The sequence below is a fragment of the Pseudochaenichthys georgianus genome, chromosome 8 (assembly GCF_902827115.2).
Source record: "Pseudochaenichthys georgianus chromosome 8, fPseGeo1.2, whole genome shotgun sequence".
NCBI classification, from domain to species: Eukaryota; Metazoa; Chordata; class Actinopteri; order Perciformes; family Channichthyidae; genus Pseudochaenichthys; species Pseudochaenichthys georgianus.
In genome coordinates this window covers 31,192,580-31,211,097 of record NC_047510.2, presented here as the reverse complement: position 1 = coordinate 31,211,097, position 18,518 = coordinate 31,192,580, and the positions used below count along the sequence as shown (strand labels likewise).

Genomic DNA, 18,518 nt, shown 5'->3' with positions numbered 1-18,518 from the left:
TCACAACCAGCAGCTTCATTACTGGGCTGCCAAAATGGAGGCCTGATGGAGTCCAGTGATGATTAAAGGGGCAGATCACACAAACTGAACCCAGGCACAACAGCACAGGAAACACAAACACGAGAGCAGCTCATGAAGGTGAGCGAGCCGCTTCTTCAGGCAGTGAAAGCAGCAGGAAACGAGGAGATGGAGGAGGAATATCAACAAGGAGGAATCAGCTGAATATCTAGGCTGTTCTTCACTGTTTGTAGTGGAAAAGTAAAGCTCTCTTATTAGAATACAACCCACGTTATCTGGAAGCAGGAGGGCTTCCTGTCAGCTGAAGTAGGCTGGTATAAAAAAATAATACATGGGTCAAACAAACACGTTTTTCACAAAGGAAACCGCTGTCTGTGTATCGGGAAGAAAAATGGTTACAGTGACTTATTTTAAGTACATTTTTTACATACTATCAACGTATAATTTACGTATGAACTTAGAGCAAGTAGTTGGTTAGCTTAGCATAAAGAGTGGCAACATCTAGGAGGACTGTTAGCAAAGTTAACACAAAGCTCACAAAGTAAAATGCTCAATTCCAGTAGTTATGCGAAGCTAACACATCTGACATTAGCCTAATATGACTGGTGTCAATCCTCTCATCTGACTATTGGCAAGAAAGTAAATAAGCGCTTTCCCCAAAATATTAAATCTTGAAGTAACTGCTGCTCGACTGCTAATGAATGACTTAAGAGAACAAAACCTGCCAAAAAAAGTGGGACGACAGGATAAAGTGCAGTATCATGTTAGCATCAAGAGAGACTCACACACCAAAGGTACAGTTCCATCTGTTTATTGATTAACTATAAAATATTGAGTTACTAAAACAATTTCAAAGAAACACTGATAAACGTGGTTGCTGTCTGTAAAAAAAAAAAAAAAACCTTACACATACAGTATAGGGTGACAGAATATATCATGATTCAGATTCATCTCTAAAATGTATTCATTTTTTGCATTTTTACAAGATTAGACATGTGTACAAAGTATATTCTGATAGCTTTTTACTCCACTCGACAGTGAAGGATCATTTACAAAACGTAGAGGATTTTTTTAATATTTATTTTCAAAATAATCTTTTTTGTAGTCTGTAACAGGACGATAACGATACTGAAGGAACAGCAGACGAAGAACCAGCCTCCAGTCCACCTCTCTCTCTCTGTCTCCCATTCTCTCTTATAGTCTCTCTCTCTCTTTCTTTCTTTCTCTTTCTCTCTCTCTCTCTCTCTCTCTCTAGCAGCTAGCTCTCTGCCTTTTAGCAGTATTGCTTGCGAGGTGTGGACGATTGTTCAAAGAGGGGAAGCAAAAGGGGGAAACTAATGACAAAAACATGCAAAAAGAAATATATATATATCTACAAGAATTACAAAAATAAATCACAGCAAAACAAACATTTTTAAAGAAAAATGTGATAAAAGAAATTTTTTACAAAGATAGTCTCTGAAAACAAATGAAAATGAAGGCGATAAGTGGGCAATAAGCGTTCATGTGTGTGTTGGACCCTGTTTGAAGGCCTAAGGCTGGGCTTTGGATGGAGATAGGGGCGCAAATAGAGATTGGAAGGCAATAACACACACTTTTAAGGTGTGTGAGATTGTGTATCTTATTAAACACACACGGGGAAAAAAAGTGCTTTAGCAGCTCGAGGGGTAAACAAACATTCATAACTTGTTCACTCTGCAAACACCGGCGCGACCTGTGTACCCAGTACCGCTCAGATAAACCAGAGCAGATCCATTTTGTCCGACTGTCACTCAAGATGTTTTCGTCTGAAGAAATGTGTGTGTGTGTCAGCCTGAAGGAGAAGACGGGGGATTTAGCAGATAGGATTTTTTGTCTGCCATCAATCCATCGAGGGATCTCAGAAAACTCTACACTCTGTACCTTGGTAAATCACTTTCAATACTAACAATATTAACTTTTCCTTTACTGAAACGCTTCTATACTGGCAGACGTCTTTTTTCTTTTTAATCTGGGATATAAATCACATTAACAACATTAACATCTTGGGACGTCACGCAAGCCTTCACAGAGTAAAACATGATATAGACTATGATAAAACAATCAAGAGATCTCAAAAGAGTAGAACATATTAAAACTATTGAATATCAACAAGACAATCTTCAATCTCTGCGGCAAAGCAGAGAGAGGGCAACGTGGCACGAGGAAAATCAACATGATAATCACAGATATATACTACGCATACAGTATACAATATACTGTATTTAGATCTGATACAAACTCTATACACAATAGTGTAACAAAGTGGGTTAACAGCTCAGTAAACGGAGGGTTGTTTGGACTTTAAATCGCAAAGAAGAAAGGCATTTTGGGGGAACCCGCCAATCTGACCAATCAGCAGTCTTGCTTTGATGTTGGGGGCGGGACCTAAAGAGATTTGGCGAATCATCATAAGGCCTGGGAGAGAAAAAGGCCGCCCAAATGCTCACAACCCTGAGCACGACATTCAACAGTCTCACCCTAAAAAACGGTTAAACTAGGCACATAGAAAAATATTCATAAGCAGCTAAAAGAGGGGAGAAAATGTTTGTTTATCTTTATGTACGATCGGGGGGTTAGGTAAATAATTTAGGAAGACATACAAGACTCCCAGTCATTAAAAAGTGCATTTCAAACGTGATTGCTCAGAGGGTCGAAATGTGATCGAACGGGGTGAAGACAGACGCCTACAAGCAGAAAGTAAAAAGATATTGCAAAGACAGGACATTTAGAGGTTGGAAACACTGCAGCCAAGTCGACATGATGCCAAAGTGTGGAACTGTAAAAATTGAATTATGTTCATGATGGTATCACTGCTGGCAGCTTCATCAGAGATATGACCTTGATGCGGCTCGGACTGAAATGCTTACAACCTTGAAGAACAGCTTTTAAAAAAAGAAAGTAAAAAAAAAAAAGGATAAATCCACCCGACACTCTCAGCTCGTTCGGTCACTTTATGATCACGTGTTTACTTTGCATCGTTGCCCATTTTTCCTACGTTTCTTCAGAATTCCAGCTTTGGAAACTGCGGTCGTTTTTGGGGGGGGAAATTACCCAGAAGTACCTACGTGGCAGTCTTCATAAGAGCTGTTAGAAACGGTCTCTGCCAGATCAGTTCCAGAAACCCTAATTTGTTCTGCGTTGGTGCGGAAATGCAGCGACTGCCTGTCACGGCTCTGGTTTTACAGCGTTGTTACGATTGAAATCGTGAAGGTGGTAGGGAAACCATTTTTGTCCTGATATTTCTTTTTACTTTTCGACCGCAGCCTGAATCTTGTAGCTCTTTTTGTCAAAGTATTGTTTTAAAAGCAAAAATGAGCACTCAATAAAATCCAGGACATTCGAACAGCAGCTGGTTTGATCGTGTTCTCGGTGGATTCATCCCTTTGAAGACAAGGAACTCAAGGATGAAAATGGGAAGTGCTTTTAAACATATTCCTTCCTCTCTTTTTAATCCTGAGGGACAAACAGTCTGCCTGCGTTTAGTTAGGATTGTCACGGGGAGTTGAATCGGTTAGTTATTATTTTCTGTTTAAGTGATCTCTGTAGGACAGCAACGGGTACCTCTGTCTCTTCCTGTGCGTCTGTTTCTCTGTCTGTCGCTCCTGCTGTTCTGTACATTAACATGACTGTAACGTGACTAACACCACGGCAACATCATAACAACCGTCTCTCTTCATCATTCACAGTTCATTAAAGCTTCTCCACTGTTTAGAAAAAAGTACTCTGACATAAATCTGTTACATGAAAATAAAACACGTATTTGTCCTCTATATAACGTGTGTGTGTGTGTGTGTATTATTTACACGTGTGTTTACGGGGAGTATATTTACAGTAAAGAGGCTGGTGTGTGTGTTCAAGATTTCCCACCAACACAGCACCAGTAAATGTAAATAGAGAGTGTGTGTTGTGATGTCCTTGTAATACTGTCTATAGTGTCTCCTTTTCTGTAGTAGGAGGTGTGTCTAACAGTCTGTCGTGTTGTGATTAAAAGATCCATCATGATTCAGACCAGTGTTGGACTCATGATTTTGTGTTTAGCAGATGACTGGGACTCCGTCGGTGTTGAAGATCATGCCGGTGGTGGGTTCGTAGGTGCCGGCCAGGTAGTAGAGGTCCTCGCTGTCGGCGTACTTCCGGGTGAGGGTCATCTGCTCGTACTCCTCCACGCTCACCACCAGGCACTTGTGGCTCACCGTCTGCACGTCGTTCTCGTCGCTGTGGGACGACTGGTAGAGGGCGCGCTGTGGAGTAACACAGGATTTTATTAGAAATAGCAACAGTGTAGTTATGTCGATAGGTCACAGGCTCCTCCAACAGAGCAACACAATAAAACAGATTAAATAGTGCAAGTAAATACTACTAAAAACAAATAAAATAGAATTGAAATGGTACAATAATATACATTTCATATAGTGTGGATCAAAGACATGCTACTTTTCTCCACAACTAGATAATTCACTGCAATGTCTAGTGTCTTTGGAGTCCCAAACACGTTTGTGTTGTTAATTTAACTCCAATCAGATCATGGTAAGAGTAATGTATTAGGAAAAGGAATTGTATTAAATATATGCAAATAGTAATAGATTTGTTACTAATGTGACTTTAACTTCTTATGTTTAAATAACGACTTTTATTTGATCTTTTATTGGAGATTTTACTTTTTATGTTTATTAAATATCTTTATTTCTTTTGATTTCAAAACCTTTATTTCACTTTCTTATGTTTTTATAAATATTTCCTCTTTTATTTATTTCAGTTTAAAATTGAGCTTTCCCCGGGACATATAAATATTCTTATTCAGAAATGTATTTGCTATTGTAAATTAAAACAATAAAAAAAAAACAATTTTGTTGAACTATGAATATTGTGAAATTATTTATATAATAATAATACATTTTATTTGTAAAGCACCTTATAATATGTATAACATGATAATTAAAACGTTTTGATAGTTGGCCCAAAAAAAAGTTATTTTTCTTAATCTATTAAAGTATAAAACAGTGAATAAATAAAGCTTTCTGTTAACATACCCGTTGTCTATTAAGCTACTATCTGATGTATTCAGGTATATATTCACAACATTTAACTACCTTAAAGGGGACCTATCATGCAAAATGCACTTTTTGATGTCTTTAATACATAAACATGTGTCCCCGGTGTGTCAGGGAACTCACGCAGCGTCAGAAAATAAAACCCTCTCTCTTTTCCTCCGTACCCAAATCTCTAAAAACGGGGGAACAACGGAGCTGATCCAGATTTGCGTCCGATATGACGTAACATCTGAAATGTGGACCCACGGCCCAATCAGAAAGTTGCTATCAGAAACAATGCCCGACTGTTTTGGACGTAATATGGTCGGTGTTTACATTAGCATCGCTAACACTCAGAGCTAACCTGTACTGGAGAGCATGTGTGTGAAGAAGCAGGAAGTAGAAAGGAACTCACCTTGTGGTATAACCGGCAAGAGAGAAAGCCTTTGAGCTCCAGACTGTTTCAGAGATAATCCTTGATAATCCATGATATGGCGTTTCATCACGGCAGCATTTAGTTTAGACAGTAGCTGCCAGGTCCCGCATGAGCTCAGACCCCTCCTTTTTTATTTTTTATCAATTTTTTAAAGCTTTATTCCCCAAATCAGCACTTTTGAAACAGGAAGTGAAATAGAGGGATATGAGGCATGGCTAGAATGGGTGATCTGTTTGGTATTTTGAGCAAAACACTTCATAGACATGTTTTTTATATATTTTTATATATCTAAGACCCATGCTATTGCCTAAAAATAGCATGATAGGTGACCTTTAAGTCCGTTTTGGGCCTCCATATTTTCTAAGTATAGCTTCTCTCAGCTTTATGGTTATAATAAAATCTATCGGGGCTTTAAAGCTAGAAGATCAGAGGTATATAAAACGCTTTCTCTCTCACCTCCATGAAGTCTTTCCTCTTGATGGAGGAGTGCAGAGCTGAAGGTAACGACAGACCGCACATCTGATCCCAGTTCTGCAGAGGACAGAGTGTTAATCTTTTAAGTGTGTGTTCAGTCTTTTACAGCTATGAAAGAATCGTGCACACAATCCTAAAAAAGTCTAATGGTTTTTTAATGACACAGCACAATGATAGATGCTTTGAGGAAATAAGAGAGGAGGAAGACTATTAGTTATGAGATTGGATTAAAATAAATCCCTTTCATTAATTACATTCCCTCACATTAAGAAGGTTTGAAACCTCCACAAGATGAAAACAATTAACAAACACAAATATATTTGACTGAATAACCAATAAGAATTGTCTTACCCCCAGGAAGTGCGCCATCACATTTTAATCAACGATGTTTAATCGTTGAACATATAGTGGTGTTACTACAGCTTGACACGTGTCAGGCCAAAAATACCTTTTCCCATTGACTTACATTAGGAAAGGGACATTGTTAAATCAGCGTATATATTTAACACAAATGATTGAAAAGCCCTTATTTAACTCATAAGGGACGAAAAGTTGAAAAAAAGCCGAAACCTCCATTCCTCTCACCTGGCTAGACAGAGTGGTGGAGCTGATTGGGGGCGGGGCTTTAGGAAAAAGCTATGGGACCAATCGTCCAACATCTCTGACAAATGTGGGTATTTCTGCCCTCGAGTAACAGGTTATTTTGGCTTCATGCACCACAGAGCAACTTTTATAGGAATAAACAGGATCCCACCTCAAAGTCTTTATATTAAAGCAGCACTACGTCACTACCCCAGTTTAATCCTGCCTAAAAGCTGCTGTGTCGCGATTTGCACGTAAAACAACGAAATGATCCGAAGTTCAGGTTTTCTATACTTTAAGAGAAAAGGACAATGAAGGAAAGATCTGTGGCATCAGGACATCCAGAGAGAGGATGTACAGGTAGTGGCCGGATCATTTCGTGGACTTTTTTGACGCCTACTGTTAGAAAAATATCACTCGTCACCGGCTTGAGCTTCAATAATCAGGATCCATGTATTTATTATCCTCCCAAGAATGGAAGTAGTCATCACATACAGAGCATTTGGTACAACTAGTTCCTGAACCGTGTCCTTCACATGCTGATATACAAGAGAGGGAGTCACACAGTCACAAGATGGAGGAATACCGGTTCAAAGCAGTATACAATGCTTAGTTCAGATTAGCTAAGACCTGCGTAAGCAATAAACATGACAGTCATATGTCTATCTAGGGGCTGTCATCTTGTTTAATCGTTAGCTATCGTATGTTCAACACGGTGTCTCATGAGCTTCTTCTATGTAATCATACATCCTCACGTACACAGTTGCGGAGGGCCTTTGTTATCATGTGTGACTCTGATATTGGACGAGTACATTCAGTATTTTCCCAGCACCTACCTTCTTGTCGATGAGTTTCTTGCCGGGGTTTGTCTCCTCAGGGTGGTAGAACCAGTTGACCCGGACCACCATGTTGCTGCCCCACGACTCCCACATGCTCTGGATGCGTCCGATGAACGGTAAGTTGGGTCGTCCGGCAGACAGGAAGACGGCGCAGTCTCCGACGCGGATCATCTCCTGGCCGCGCACGATGGCCTTATAGAAGAGCTTCTTCGCCTTGCCTTTCATACCCCGTCTCTGTGGGGGGAGAGACAGGTCAGAGAGAGAAAACGAGGGGGGGATTTGGTACATTAGGGGCCTGTGTCTACATAGCGCCTTTTACTGGCAGGGTTGAAACGCTCACAGCTGTTTTTTTATTGTTTCTATGACATATGGTATCTTGACAGTGTATTGCATGACATACTTGCTTCTACCCCATGGATTGTTTTGTCTGTTTTTGTTTGTTTGACATCGGTTTTTTCAACATCACAACCAACAGGAAGATACTTGCTCTCAAACTTTGTCTGGATAAGCTTAACATTTTTAGTTCATTTATTAAATGTAACTTTGTTTTGTTTTTCACCTGGACCCTACTTTCGCATTTTTTGTGTCTAAGTACCGTTTTTTAAAGGGCTTCAGAATTGAGGAATGAGCAATAGGACTCATAATAAGAAAAGGACCCTGATGTTATTTATATACGCTATACACTTGATTTGCTGTCTTCATGCCTAACCAAGTCTCAAACAGCAAGAAATCTCATGTTGCTTCCACATAGTGGAAATATTCAGTCATGACATTTTAAATCTTTTAGACGCTAATTATATAACTTTTGTACTCCCAGACAACAAACTTTGACAACGGTGATACTCCTCTCTCCAAACTCTCTAAACTGACAAAGAACCTTATTTTTATAAAATAACATCATTGTTTGAAACAGAAAATCCTCTCAGCCATAGCAGTCAGGTATTAATGAATTAAGGAATGAGTAATGAAAATAACATATTTGCACCGTGTACATGTGAAGTATTTGAAACAAATGCATTTATGTTGCTTATAAAGTGATAAAGTCGGACAAATAGATTGAATATTAATTATAAAAATCTGTTTTGCCATCAAGCTCTCTGATTGGATGGTTGTTGCCATGGACACACATGGCACCAGGACCAATGGAACGTTTGAGTTTGACCTGGAGTTCTAGAACTTTGGTTCTCATGACAACCGAGCACTGAACGTAAACAGGAAGGCCCTCTGAGGACTTCAATCACTCGACAGCCAGCAGTCAGCCATAGACACGCATTCAGTCAGAAGCCAGTCAGTCTAACAAAGACAACACACAGCTTCGACAGGCAACTCCACTCTTCTACACGCACAAGTCTACACACTGTGCCATGGACAGGCGAGGCCTCCAGCCCAACAGGGGGAAACCTGTGGATCGCGTGGAACTCGCCTGCAAGCAGATCCACTGCAGCAACGGGCAGATATCTGGCCTGACTGAGTTATACGCCGAGTATCACAGAGAGAGGAATAACTTTTGCCACAGGGTGCGAGCAGAGAAAGAAAAAATCAAACATCTCGAGGAACTCCTGGACTACAGGGACACAGGATTTTGCGAAGAGCATATCAAGCAGTTTGACACCATCATGGAGCGTGAGGAAGACATCTCATATCTGAGGGAAAGTCTGTGCCAACGAAGCCAGCAGCAGACAGCCAGAAACATGGTGGTCTCCTGCAGGCGGAAACAGAGATGGCAAGAATGCTGATGAGGAAAGGGGAAGACCTCGTTCAGTTCATTACAACCTTGGAGGATAGATGCAGCGCTGAGAAGGAGAAGATGGAGGCGGAGAGCCAACACAGGCAGCAGCTGGACGAGATGATCACAAGGTTCGAGGCAGAGAAAGAGATCTCAGAGCAGATCAACAAGGAGAAGTCCGACAGCCTGGACAAGGAGAAGTTCCTGCGCCTGGAGGCGGAGCACACCAACGCTGAGCTCCGTCAGAGCGTTGCTGCCTGGCAGCTCGCCTGCAGCTCTCTGCAGAAGCAGGTCCTCAGAGAAGTGGCTCTGAAACAGAGCAGGGAGGCTGGAGTCCAACAGCTGGAGGCCAGATTGAAGGGGCAGGAAGAAATATTCTTCAAACACCTGGCCGAAAACCACCAGAGATGGATCAGGAGGAGAAACAACTGGGAGAACAGCAAACGTGATCTTCGAAATGCAAGAAACGGAGAAGAAAAAGATGGAGGGACCTGAAGCGGCAGCCATGTTTTATTTTGAATGCTGCCTGCATTAAAAATGTAATTAAAATAAATACATTTAATTAAATTACAAAAAGAAAAACGTCCATGTCAGTCTCTCTGAGCGAACATGTACTGTATACGGTAATTAATTATTATTAGATATTTTGGGGACTAAACTAGTAGCTATACCGTTATCTGTTTCGTTTATTATGTGAACAACACGGAGTCTAATGAATACAACATCTGATAAGAGATGTATGTAAAGATAGATGCAGGTCTTTTTATATTTGTCTCACTAAACAGGTTCATTTCATATAAGCTCTTAAAATATTCAAGTTATAAAAGCACATTTTCAAATGCTGCATTTCTAATACACTCAGTATTTTAAATTGGCATATTTGAAAAAATACAATATTTAAATGTGTTTATCTCTTTACATGTTGATGTAGAAGAGACAAGAACAAGTGGGTTTTGCATAATAGGTCCCCTTTAAGTACATTAAACTAACTACGTTTTTTTCTTTTATGCTACTTAATACTTCTACATCCGGTGCCTTGCTCAAGGACACCACCGCAGGGCCCAGGATGTGAACTGGGACCTCTCCAAGTAGCAGTCCACACTCCATATTCAGGTCTGTTCGGGGACTTGAACCGGCGACCCTCCGGCTCACAGTCCGAGCCCCTACTGACTGTGCCACTGTCGGACTTGTTCCACATCTGGAATGTTCTATCTACTATTCCTCAATCTCAATCTTTATTTATTTATATAGCACATTTAAAACCACCTCAGTTAAAGTGCTTTACAGGCAATAAATACAACATCAAATCACACGATGGGAGTCAAATACTTCCTCACCTGAGTGGGTTTCCCGAACCACTTCCAGAGTTGTCGGGCTGGAAGGAACGCAGATATTTTGGGTCTGTTCTCCACGCTGGGGAGCCGCTGACGTTTGGCCAGCTCCTTGGTGGTGGGCATGTGGACCCCCTCCCTCCTCTTCGGCCTGCCCACCTTCCCCTCCCCTCCGCTGGGCTTCGGCTTGGGAGGACGCCCCCTCTGCCCGGAGCCTTTCCCGGTCGCTGGTTTCACAGGTTTGACGGGAGCAGGAGGCGTCGGAGAGGACGAAGGGGAGGGAGATTCTGAAGGAGGCGACATCTCTTCTTCTTCTTCCTCCTCCTCTTTCACCACCTCCTTCTTCTTCACCTCCTCCTTCTTCACTTCCACCTTCTTCACTTCCTCCTTCTTCACTTCCTCCTTCTTCACTTCCTCCTCTTCCGGTTCTTTCGCTTTCTCCTGTACTGGAGGAGGTGTGATTGCCACTGAAGGAGGGGTGGAGGTCCTCTCTTCATCCGAGCTGCAGGAGGAGTCATCGGTGGACGAAGAGGACGAGGACGAGGACCCTGATGAAGAAGACGAGGAGGAACCGGAACAAGACGAAGAGGAGGACGAGCAACTAGAGGTGCATTTCTTCTTCTTCTTTTTCTTCTTCTTCACCTTGTCACGTTCCTCCTCCGACTCTGAGCTGCTGCTGCTGTGAGATTCCTCCTTCTTCACCTTCCTCTCTACCTCCTTTTTACCTTTGTCTTCCCTCGTCTCCTGTCCTCTTCCACGGTTCTCCGACTTCTCCTTTGTTAGAATCGGCGCTTTCCAGTGAGCGTCTTTCTCTGGAAGAACACACTCTCTATCAACTCTCGGTTTCACCTTCATCAGCTTCTGATTGGTCGAGGCGATGGGCGTGTGATCTGCTCTGACGTTCCGACCCTCCAGCAGCATCAGAGCTTTAGTCTTCTTGGTTTTTGGAGAGGTGACGCCTTCGTGGTCCAGCTTCACGAGAGGCTCTGCCGGTAAAGACTTGCGCCTCTTCAGAGAGTCCCCTTGTCCGGAGCTGGATTTGGGCCGCGAGACGGCGCCGGGCCTGGAGGAAAGATGGTCGGACGCCATCTTCAGTTTGGGTCTGGGGGCGGAGGATGACGATAAAGAAGGTCTGGAAGTCAGAGGTTTGCTTGATGACATTCTGGAGATGGAGCCGGGTATGAGTCCAGAGCCGGGTATGAGTCCGGAGCTGTGGCCCGATCTGTGATGCTCCGAGGAGGGTTTGCTTTTGGGCGAGGAAACCGAAGAGGGCCTGGATGAAGACTTGGGTGATGTAATATTGGGTCTAATTAAGGGTCGGTTTGAGGTGGGACTGACGCCGTTTTCTCGATCTCTGCGCTGGTTTGTGTACGAGCTGAGGTTGGGTTCGCTGTACAGATCCACCGTCAGGACCTTTCCGTAGGTGGAGGGGTAGAGGGACGGAGGCAGAGAGCGGGATTGTTTAACCGCAGAAGGGGGGGGGGCTTTCCTGGAAATGGGTTGTGGAAGAATAGGGCTACTTAGTGGGGACGTAGTGGAGATTTTGCGGCCCGGTTTCTGATGGAGTCCTATCGTGGGGCGGGATGCGGGACGAGGTTTCTCCGGAGAGTTCTTCTGCACAGAGGAGGGTCTGTCCTGGGGAGGCTTGGGTGGAGGCGGGGGTCTCTCTGCGGGCGCGCTGGAGGAAGGCGGAGGATCAGCTTTCTCCCGCACGTCTGGGTTCACGGAGGTCTCTGAGAGGAAAAACAATACAAAGGTTAGACTTTACTGGAAACCATGATGTTTTCTTTCTGTGGCGACGGGATTTTTGTGGTTGTAGAAAAGTAGAAATTATGAAACAGGAAATTATTCTGAAAACTTCTGAAGAACTGCTTAGCTAGTGGAACGAAAGGTAGAACAAAAACACATAGCTGATAATAGATGGAGAACATGGACTGAATATGGAGAAATCTAAATAAATACAACTTTAATACGGCCAAAACAATGAGCACGTTTTCCATGCAATCATTTTCAGTTCTGCTTACTGTATGTCTGCACATGTACGTTATGCCTATGTATGTATAAGTATACAGGTACGTGTGTATGTGTATAAGTGAACATTGGTACAAGTGGGTATATATGTGTGTATGAATGTATATTTAAAAGATCATCCCTCTTCATTTTTGACCCTTGGTGAAGTATGAATTGTATAAATTGAAGCAAGGGGTGGCTCTGGGACTTCTGTGGTGATGTGCGGAGAAAAGTAGACGAATGAAAGCATTGCATTGAAGAACTGCTTCGTCAGCAGAAACCAGACGAGCGTCAGCAAATGAGACACAACACGTCATTTGTTAGACGAACAGACTCTGGACCACAACGGAGGTCTTTATTAAAGTGACAACAGAGATGACAGTCACAGTCAAGTTTGAGATGTTTGATGAAAGATCTTTCTGAGTGTGGAGCTATTTCTGTTTGGGTCTGATGTTTTCAAAACATGAATCAAAAGGCGACGGAAAAGCATATTTGATTTGACTTCTTTAAAATGGTCTTTATGATAAATAGTTTGTATAAGGACATCAACAATCTGCATGTTACTATCAGTATTGAGAGAAGTAGGGCACACATTGTCCTCTATGTGAAATACATCTCTCTTTAATACGAGGTGTTGACACATTTGGCCAGAGATGTCCTTTACTGGTCCCATGAGGCGCTTTCACACCCGAGTACTTTTACCCGTACTTTTCCCTTTTAGTTCCGATAGTTCCTGGGATTTTGCGTTCACACCAAAAAGAGAACTTAGTTCATGGGAACTTTTACCCCCTTTTCAGTCCCTGCTAGAGAGGTGGTACTTTCCTGGGGAGAAAAGGGTTCCAATTTCTGATTGGCTGGGCGATTTGCAAACCACGCCCCGTAAAACTCGGAAACGTTTTTTGAAGCCGTATTTGCTGGCATTAGCATTAGCATTAGCCCCGCGCACTAACGGAGAGAGAATAACTTATGGCAACACAAAAGAAAACATGGGAGCGGTGGAGATGTGGAGGTGTCGGCGTTCTGGCGATTTACTTGGAAGGCGTTAGGGACCGGCTTCAGTACAAGCTGCTGGGACTCCCAGCAGCTTGTACTGAAGCCAGTCCCCAACTCCGGGGACTTCCGGCCGGGGACTTCGGGTGGCGGTATACGCCGTGAAGTTGTTTGCGGCCTGCCAGTAAACCCAAAGCAGAAGAAGAAGAAGTGACGTCAGCGGCTCATTTGCGTAATCTTCCCTCTGGGAACTTATTGCGGTGTGAACGCGATCGGCTCTTAGTTCCATGGGGGAACTAAGTGCTGGGAACTAAGTACGGCAAAGTGCTTGGTGTGAAAGCGGCTATTGAATTCCTCAAAGGAGAGAAGAAGGCAACACATCTCAACTAACTCTTATTTTTATTGTATTATTATTTTCTTTGTAATTAATCATTTTTAATTCTTATTTAATTTATACATTTTATTCAGATTTTTAAGAGAGTTTTTAGCAATCCCAAAGTCATGTGTTACTTGGTATTTATTCCCAGGGAAGGGGACCATGGTATTATCTTTATTGTTTGTTTGTGAAGCACTTTGCGTTACCTTCTGTGGAATAAAGTCGAACGTGATGGCAGTACAGTGTTACTAAGCAACCCTCTTTTATTTCTACCTCTCTTAGGAAACATTACCTTTTCACTTTTTGATTATTCTAACAGATCTCAATCACTTCTGAGAGACTCGTTGTCCCTTCAGGTGATTTCACTGATGCATTAGAGTTGAGTGAAATTAGACTCAGAGGATATCATCTATTAGCAGGATGAGCAGCGGGTCGTGGGCTGGTAATAACAATTAGTGATTGAATAATGATGATACTAAAAGTCAAGCGTTAAGCCCAAATGAAGCAAGAGAAGCTGCAGGAGAGGAGGAAGCGGTTTGCTCACCTGGTTTGGGTTTGGGTTTGCGACCAGGTTTCCCTTTGATCTTCGGAGCGCTATCTTCAGGTTTTGTTCCCGCTTCTTTGCTCTCTTTGCTGCATTTACGGACTCTCCTCCGGGAGCAGCTGGACACCAGCAGGGCAGGGGACGGCTCGGCACCTGGAGGAAAACAGAAGATTTAAACTTTTGACATTAAAGAGTCCTCTCCTGCTGATGTTCATATCAGTATGTAGTGTCTCTACTGGGACATGTCTCCACGCTTTAATGTTCAAAACGCTCTTTATTTGTCTCATACTGCCTGTGCTGCAGCACCCCCTCTGTCTGAAACCAGAGCCCAGTCTGCTGATTGGTTAGCTGGCTCTGTTGTGACTTGTCAACCGCTTAGAGATGTCCCGCCCCTTAGCCTATCATGTACAATGTGTTGTATAATAAGAACTGGATACAGCGTGGGAGGCGGGGCCTCGTTCATTCCTATGAAAGTTGCTCATTGGCGCATGAAGACAACATGGCCCAACTTTTGAGAGAGCGAAACATCACGAAAGTATTCATATAATCCGTTCTTATTGTGCATCCATGGGTAAAGGTAAAACTCGTGCAGTACTGAACACGTCGTCGCATGAACGTGCCGGGCGGCGCGGTCCCGTGGGAATAACGTTATTAGCACATTTTACAACTTGAGGACCGAATGTTTTTAATAAGGGCTATACAAATGTTCATACTGGGTAGTTTATTTAGTTTAAAAAAAAAAATCCAACCCAATGTTAGTCAATGGGAAAAAGTGTTTCCGGGCCCAGCCACTGATGCGGAAGTGTAGTACCGCCGTTTGGCCACAACGAATATTTTCCTCAGAGTCCGGCGCACTTCCTGGGGGCTTGGTTGGAGCGCTGGCCAATATAAGCATGAGTGTTACATCGTGGAGTAACTATTGTTAAAAGTAATCAAAGGAGTCCAATCTAAGCTTAAGGAAGTTTGGGACTTTAGCCTTTGAAGACTATTTACATAACCTATATAAACACACTTCAGGAAAGGGTAAACCTCAAAAAGCATGATGGGGCCCCTTTAACATTTCTCAAGCGTTCCCCATGACTGCAGCTACTCAGGCTTCTTAACAAGAAAAGCAGCACCTGAATATAGACGTGTTCTTGTCTGTTACCTGCAAACCTCTCAACTCTGAATGATCAGATTGTGTCTTCTCTGTGCACTCCTTCGTTAAATGTTAGAAGCACCTTGCTGGCAAAAAGGAAAATATTTACACCAGCTTCTGCCAAAGTCAACCGTAGCACCCACGGAGAAATACGATTGAAATATCACAAGGTGTTTTGAGTGCTAGATACATATCATTTGTATGTGCTTCATGTTGTTTCTCTCCTTTAGGAGGACATCATTTCCTCACTGTAGTTGAAGTGGACAACCATTAAGGCTGAACCATGCTTAAGTGGACAACACACACACTTAGGAAGAGTGTTTAGGTATAGTATTTATAGTATATACACACAGCAGTTTAAAGAGTAGCTGTGTACCGGAATAGCTTTAAGATAGCGGCACTGTACTGAGAAAACACTTCACCTAAAGCCAATCAACACACAAATAGCAACCATGCAGACAGATAGACGTGATAGTGTGTGTGTGTGTGTGTGTGTGTGTGTGTGTGTGTGTGTGTGTGTGTGTGTGTGTGTGTGTGTGTGTGTGTGTGTGTGATCCTGACATATGTGTGTGTGTGTGTGTGTGTGTGTGTGTGTGTGTGTGTGTGTGTGTGTGTGTGTGTGTGTGTGTGTGTGTGTGTGTGTGTGTGTGTGATCCTGACACATGTGTGTGTGTGCTCACAGTGGATCTTGTAGTCAGGCGGCAGCAGTCTGATGTGTGAAAGCGGGATGCGTCCTGTGTCTCCGTCGTCAAACTCCACCGTGATGAGATCATCTTTCTCGTCGATATCTGAACTTCCTGTTAAGGGTGAAAATAAAAAAAGACTCAAAAAATTCCCAATGCAATAAACAAATTATCTGATTCTAATTACGTTCACTGAATGGAAATAAGAACCTCTACCAAATATGCTATGTGTGTGTGTGTGTGTGTGTGTGTGTGTGTGTGTGTGTGTGTGTGTGTGTGTGTGTGTGTGTGATGCTGGCTCTGTACCGTTGACCACGGAGCCGGGGTACAGGCAGCGGTACTGCTGGCTCCAGTAGGCGGCGATGCGTGTTCCCTCAGGAAGGTAACGGACAGACGGAGGCTTCACATCGATGATCTGCACACAAAAATCATATACATTGCACAGGTCAAGCCTTTACACATGCCTGTAACCAGTGGTGGAAAGTTACTACGTCGACATATAATAAGTGACCGTAATTAAGTACATTTGAGTATTTCCATTTTAAGCTACTTTATATATTTCTACTTCACTTTCATTTGGTGGCAAAAATAGTTTTTTTTAGTACTCAAGTAAAACATCTGAGTTATTTTCCCCACTGCATGCAATCCTTTTATTTTCCAAGTGTTTCACGTTTCAGTTTTCACCAGAAACAGAGATGTGATTTGTGTTGACTCACAGCCTCCTGCAGCAGTTGTTCGAGGCAGTAGATGTGTGGTCGGTTCCCTCGCTCCCCCTCCACCACCACGCTGTATCTGCAGGGAGGACATGTGGGGAAATGGACGGGTAAAACGTCTGGGAATCAGTGGGAAAGTTCACGTTTGTCTCTGCAGTGTACATGTGTATTTTCCAGGGAGAGCACTCAACCGGTATCTGGATTATGACTGCTTTCTCTTACTACTTTTAAATCCAGGCTGAAGACTTTTCTTTTTGTCGCTGCTTTTAATTGAACTATTCACATCTTAAACTGCACTGTAACTTTTATCCATGTATTTTTCCTTTTAATGTTTATTTTATTAGCTTTTCTTTTTTAATGCTTAATGTCTTTCATTTTTTGTAAGGCACTTTGAATTGCCTTGCGTTGAAAAGTGCTATATAAATAAACTTTCCTTGCCTTTCCTTGCCTTGTGGGGGGTGGGGGATGTGTCGTTTATAACTAACAAACACTGCAGTACTTTGTCAAAAAATACTTTTCAGACCACAGCGCTGTTAATACCTGAATCCCCCCTGGAATACTAATCTGTCTGAACAGGGTTTAGTGTTTTTTTTTTTTTTAATGAGGCCACTCATTAGATTTTAATGTTTGTCATAAAATGTTTATGCAGTTGTACAGGAATAGTTTGACATTGTTTGGGATAACATGCCTATGTTTTAATGCTCAGAGTTAGATGAGATGACACATACGACTGTATGGTTAATATGAAGCAACCCGCAGCTGGTTAGCCTAGCTTAGCACAACGACTGGAAAAAAGCTAGGTAATGGCCTAGCTTAAAATGTCTTGTTTTGACAGCGCAAAACATATTGACATAAAACAGAGAAAGGCAGGACAACTCCATATTTGAGAGGCTGAAGGCTTTCTTTCTGACGTGAATAATTACTTCAGTGAATAATTTCTTATTTAAAAAATGGATTAGTAGTCAGCTAATCGTTTCAGCTTTATTTTAGCATTCAATCAATCAATCAATCAATCAATCAATCAATCAATCAATCATCAAAGCTTTTTAACTGTGGTTCGCACCTGCAGAGAGAGCCTAAAATATTCTCTCCTTTACTTGTATTCTCTGGTGGCTTTCCAAGCGCGCGTGCAGCTAAATCAGGCACTACTAAAATCAAGGACACCAAACTTCAGCTGGAACCAAAATTGGAGCATACTGATTGATTCGCTGCTTTTAATAGTGCCACCAGATGTGTGTCCACTATTAAAGGCTGCACATCAATTCCTGTGCTCTACTGTGTCTTTTTGTTTTACCCTCTGAGGTTGAGATGTGTACTCACATGTCGGGGGAGTGCACAGTGTTCACGTGTCCCGCGTACAGGAGCTGGTCGTCCATCGGGATCAAAACTTTGAGTCCGTCCACCAGCGCGTCCTTATCCAACACACACTGCACCGGAGCTGAACACAACAGAACCATGCGGTATATAAGCATATTGTACAAGAAAACTGGATTCTGATTGGTCCATTTGGACATTTAGCGGTCGGTTATTTAAAAAATTATCTCAAAATCTGCTACGGCTGTTCTGACTAAGGGACGATGTGCAGTCATATCAATCTGTCGGTCACT

The 18,518-nt window shown here is 42.6% G+C and overlaps 1 protein-coding gene across 4 annotated transcripts in view; it reads right to left on the bottom strand.

The window, feature by feature from the left end:
• Positions 1 to 813: 813 nt before the first annotated feature.
• The window catches only part of tnrc18 (trinucleotide repeat containing 18), an 86,745-nt gene continuing 69,040 nt past the window's right edge, over positions 814 to 18,518 (bottom strand). For all 4 annotated transcript variants that reach the window (XM_034089366.2, XM_034089368.2, XM_034089369.2 and 1 more), the window contains exons 22-30: positions 18,232 to 18,349; positions 16,915 to 16,990; positions 16,505 to 16,613; positions 16,196 to 16,312; positions 14,378 to 14,530; positions 10,464 to 12,190; positions 7,398 to 7,634; positions 5,962 to 6,036; positions 814 to 4,280 (exon numbers count right to left, since the gene is read on the bottom strand). In XM_034089366.2, coding sequence (XP_033945257.1) covers positions 4,074 to 4,280; positions 5,962 to 6,036; positions 7,398 to 7,634; positions 10,464 to 12,190; positions 14,378 to 14,530; positions 16,196 to 16,312; positions 16,505 to 16,613; positions 16,915 to 16,990; positions 18,232 to 18,349 — 2,819 coding nt within the window. In that variant the 3' untranslated portion in view covers positions 814 to 4,073. The remainder of the gene's footprint in view (positions 4,281 to 5,961; positions 6,037 to 7,397; positions 7,635 to 10,463; positions 12,191 to 14,377; positions 14,531 to 16,195; positions 16,313 to 16,504; positions 16,614 to 16,914; positions 16,991 to 18,231; positions 18,350 to 18,518) is intronic.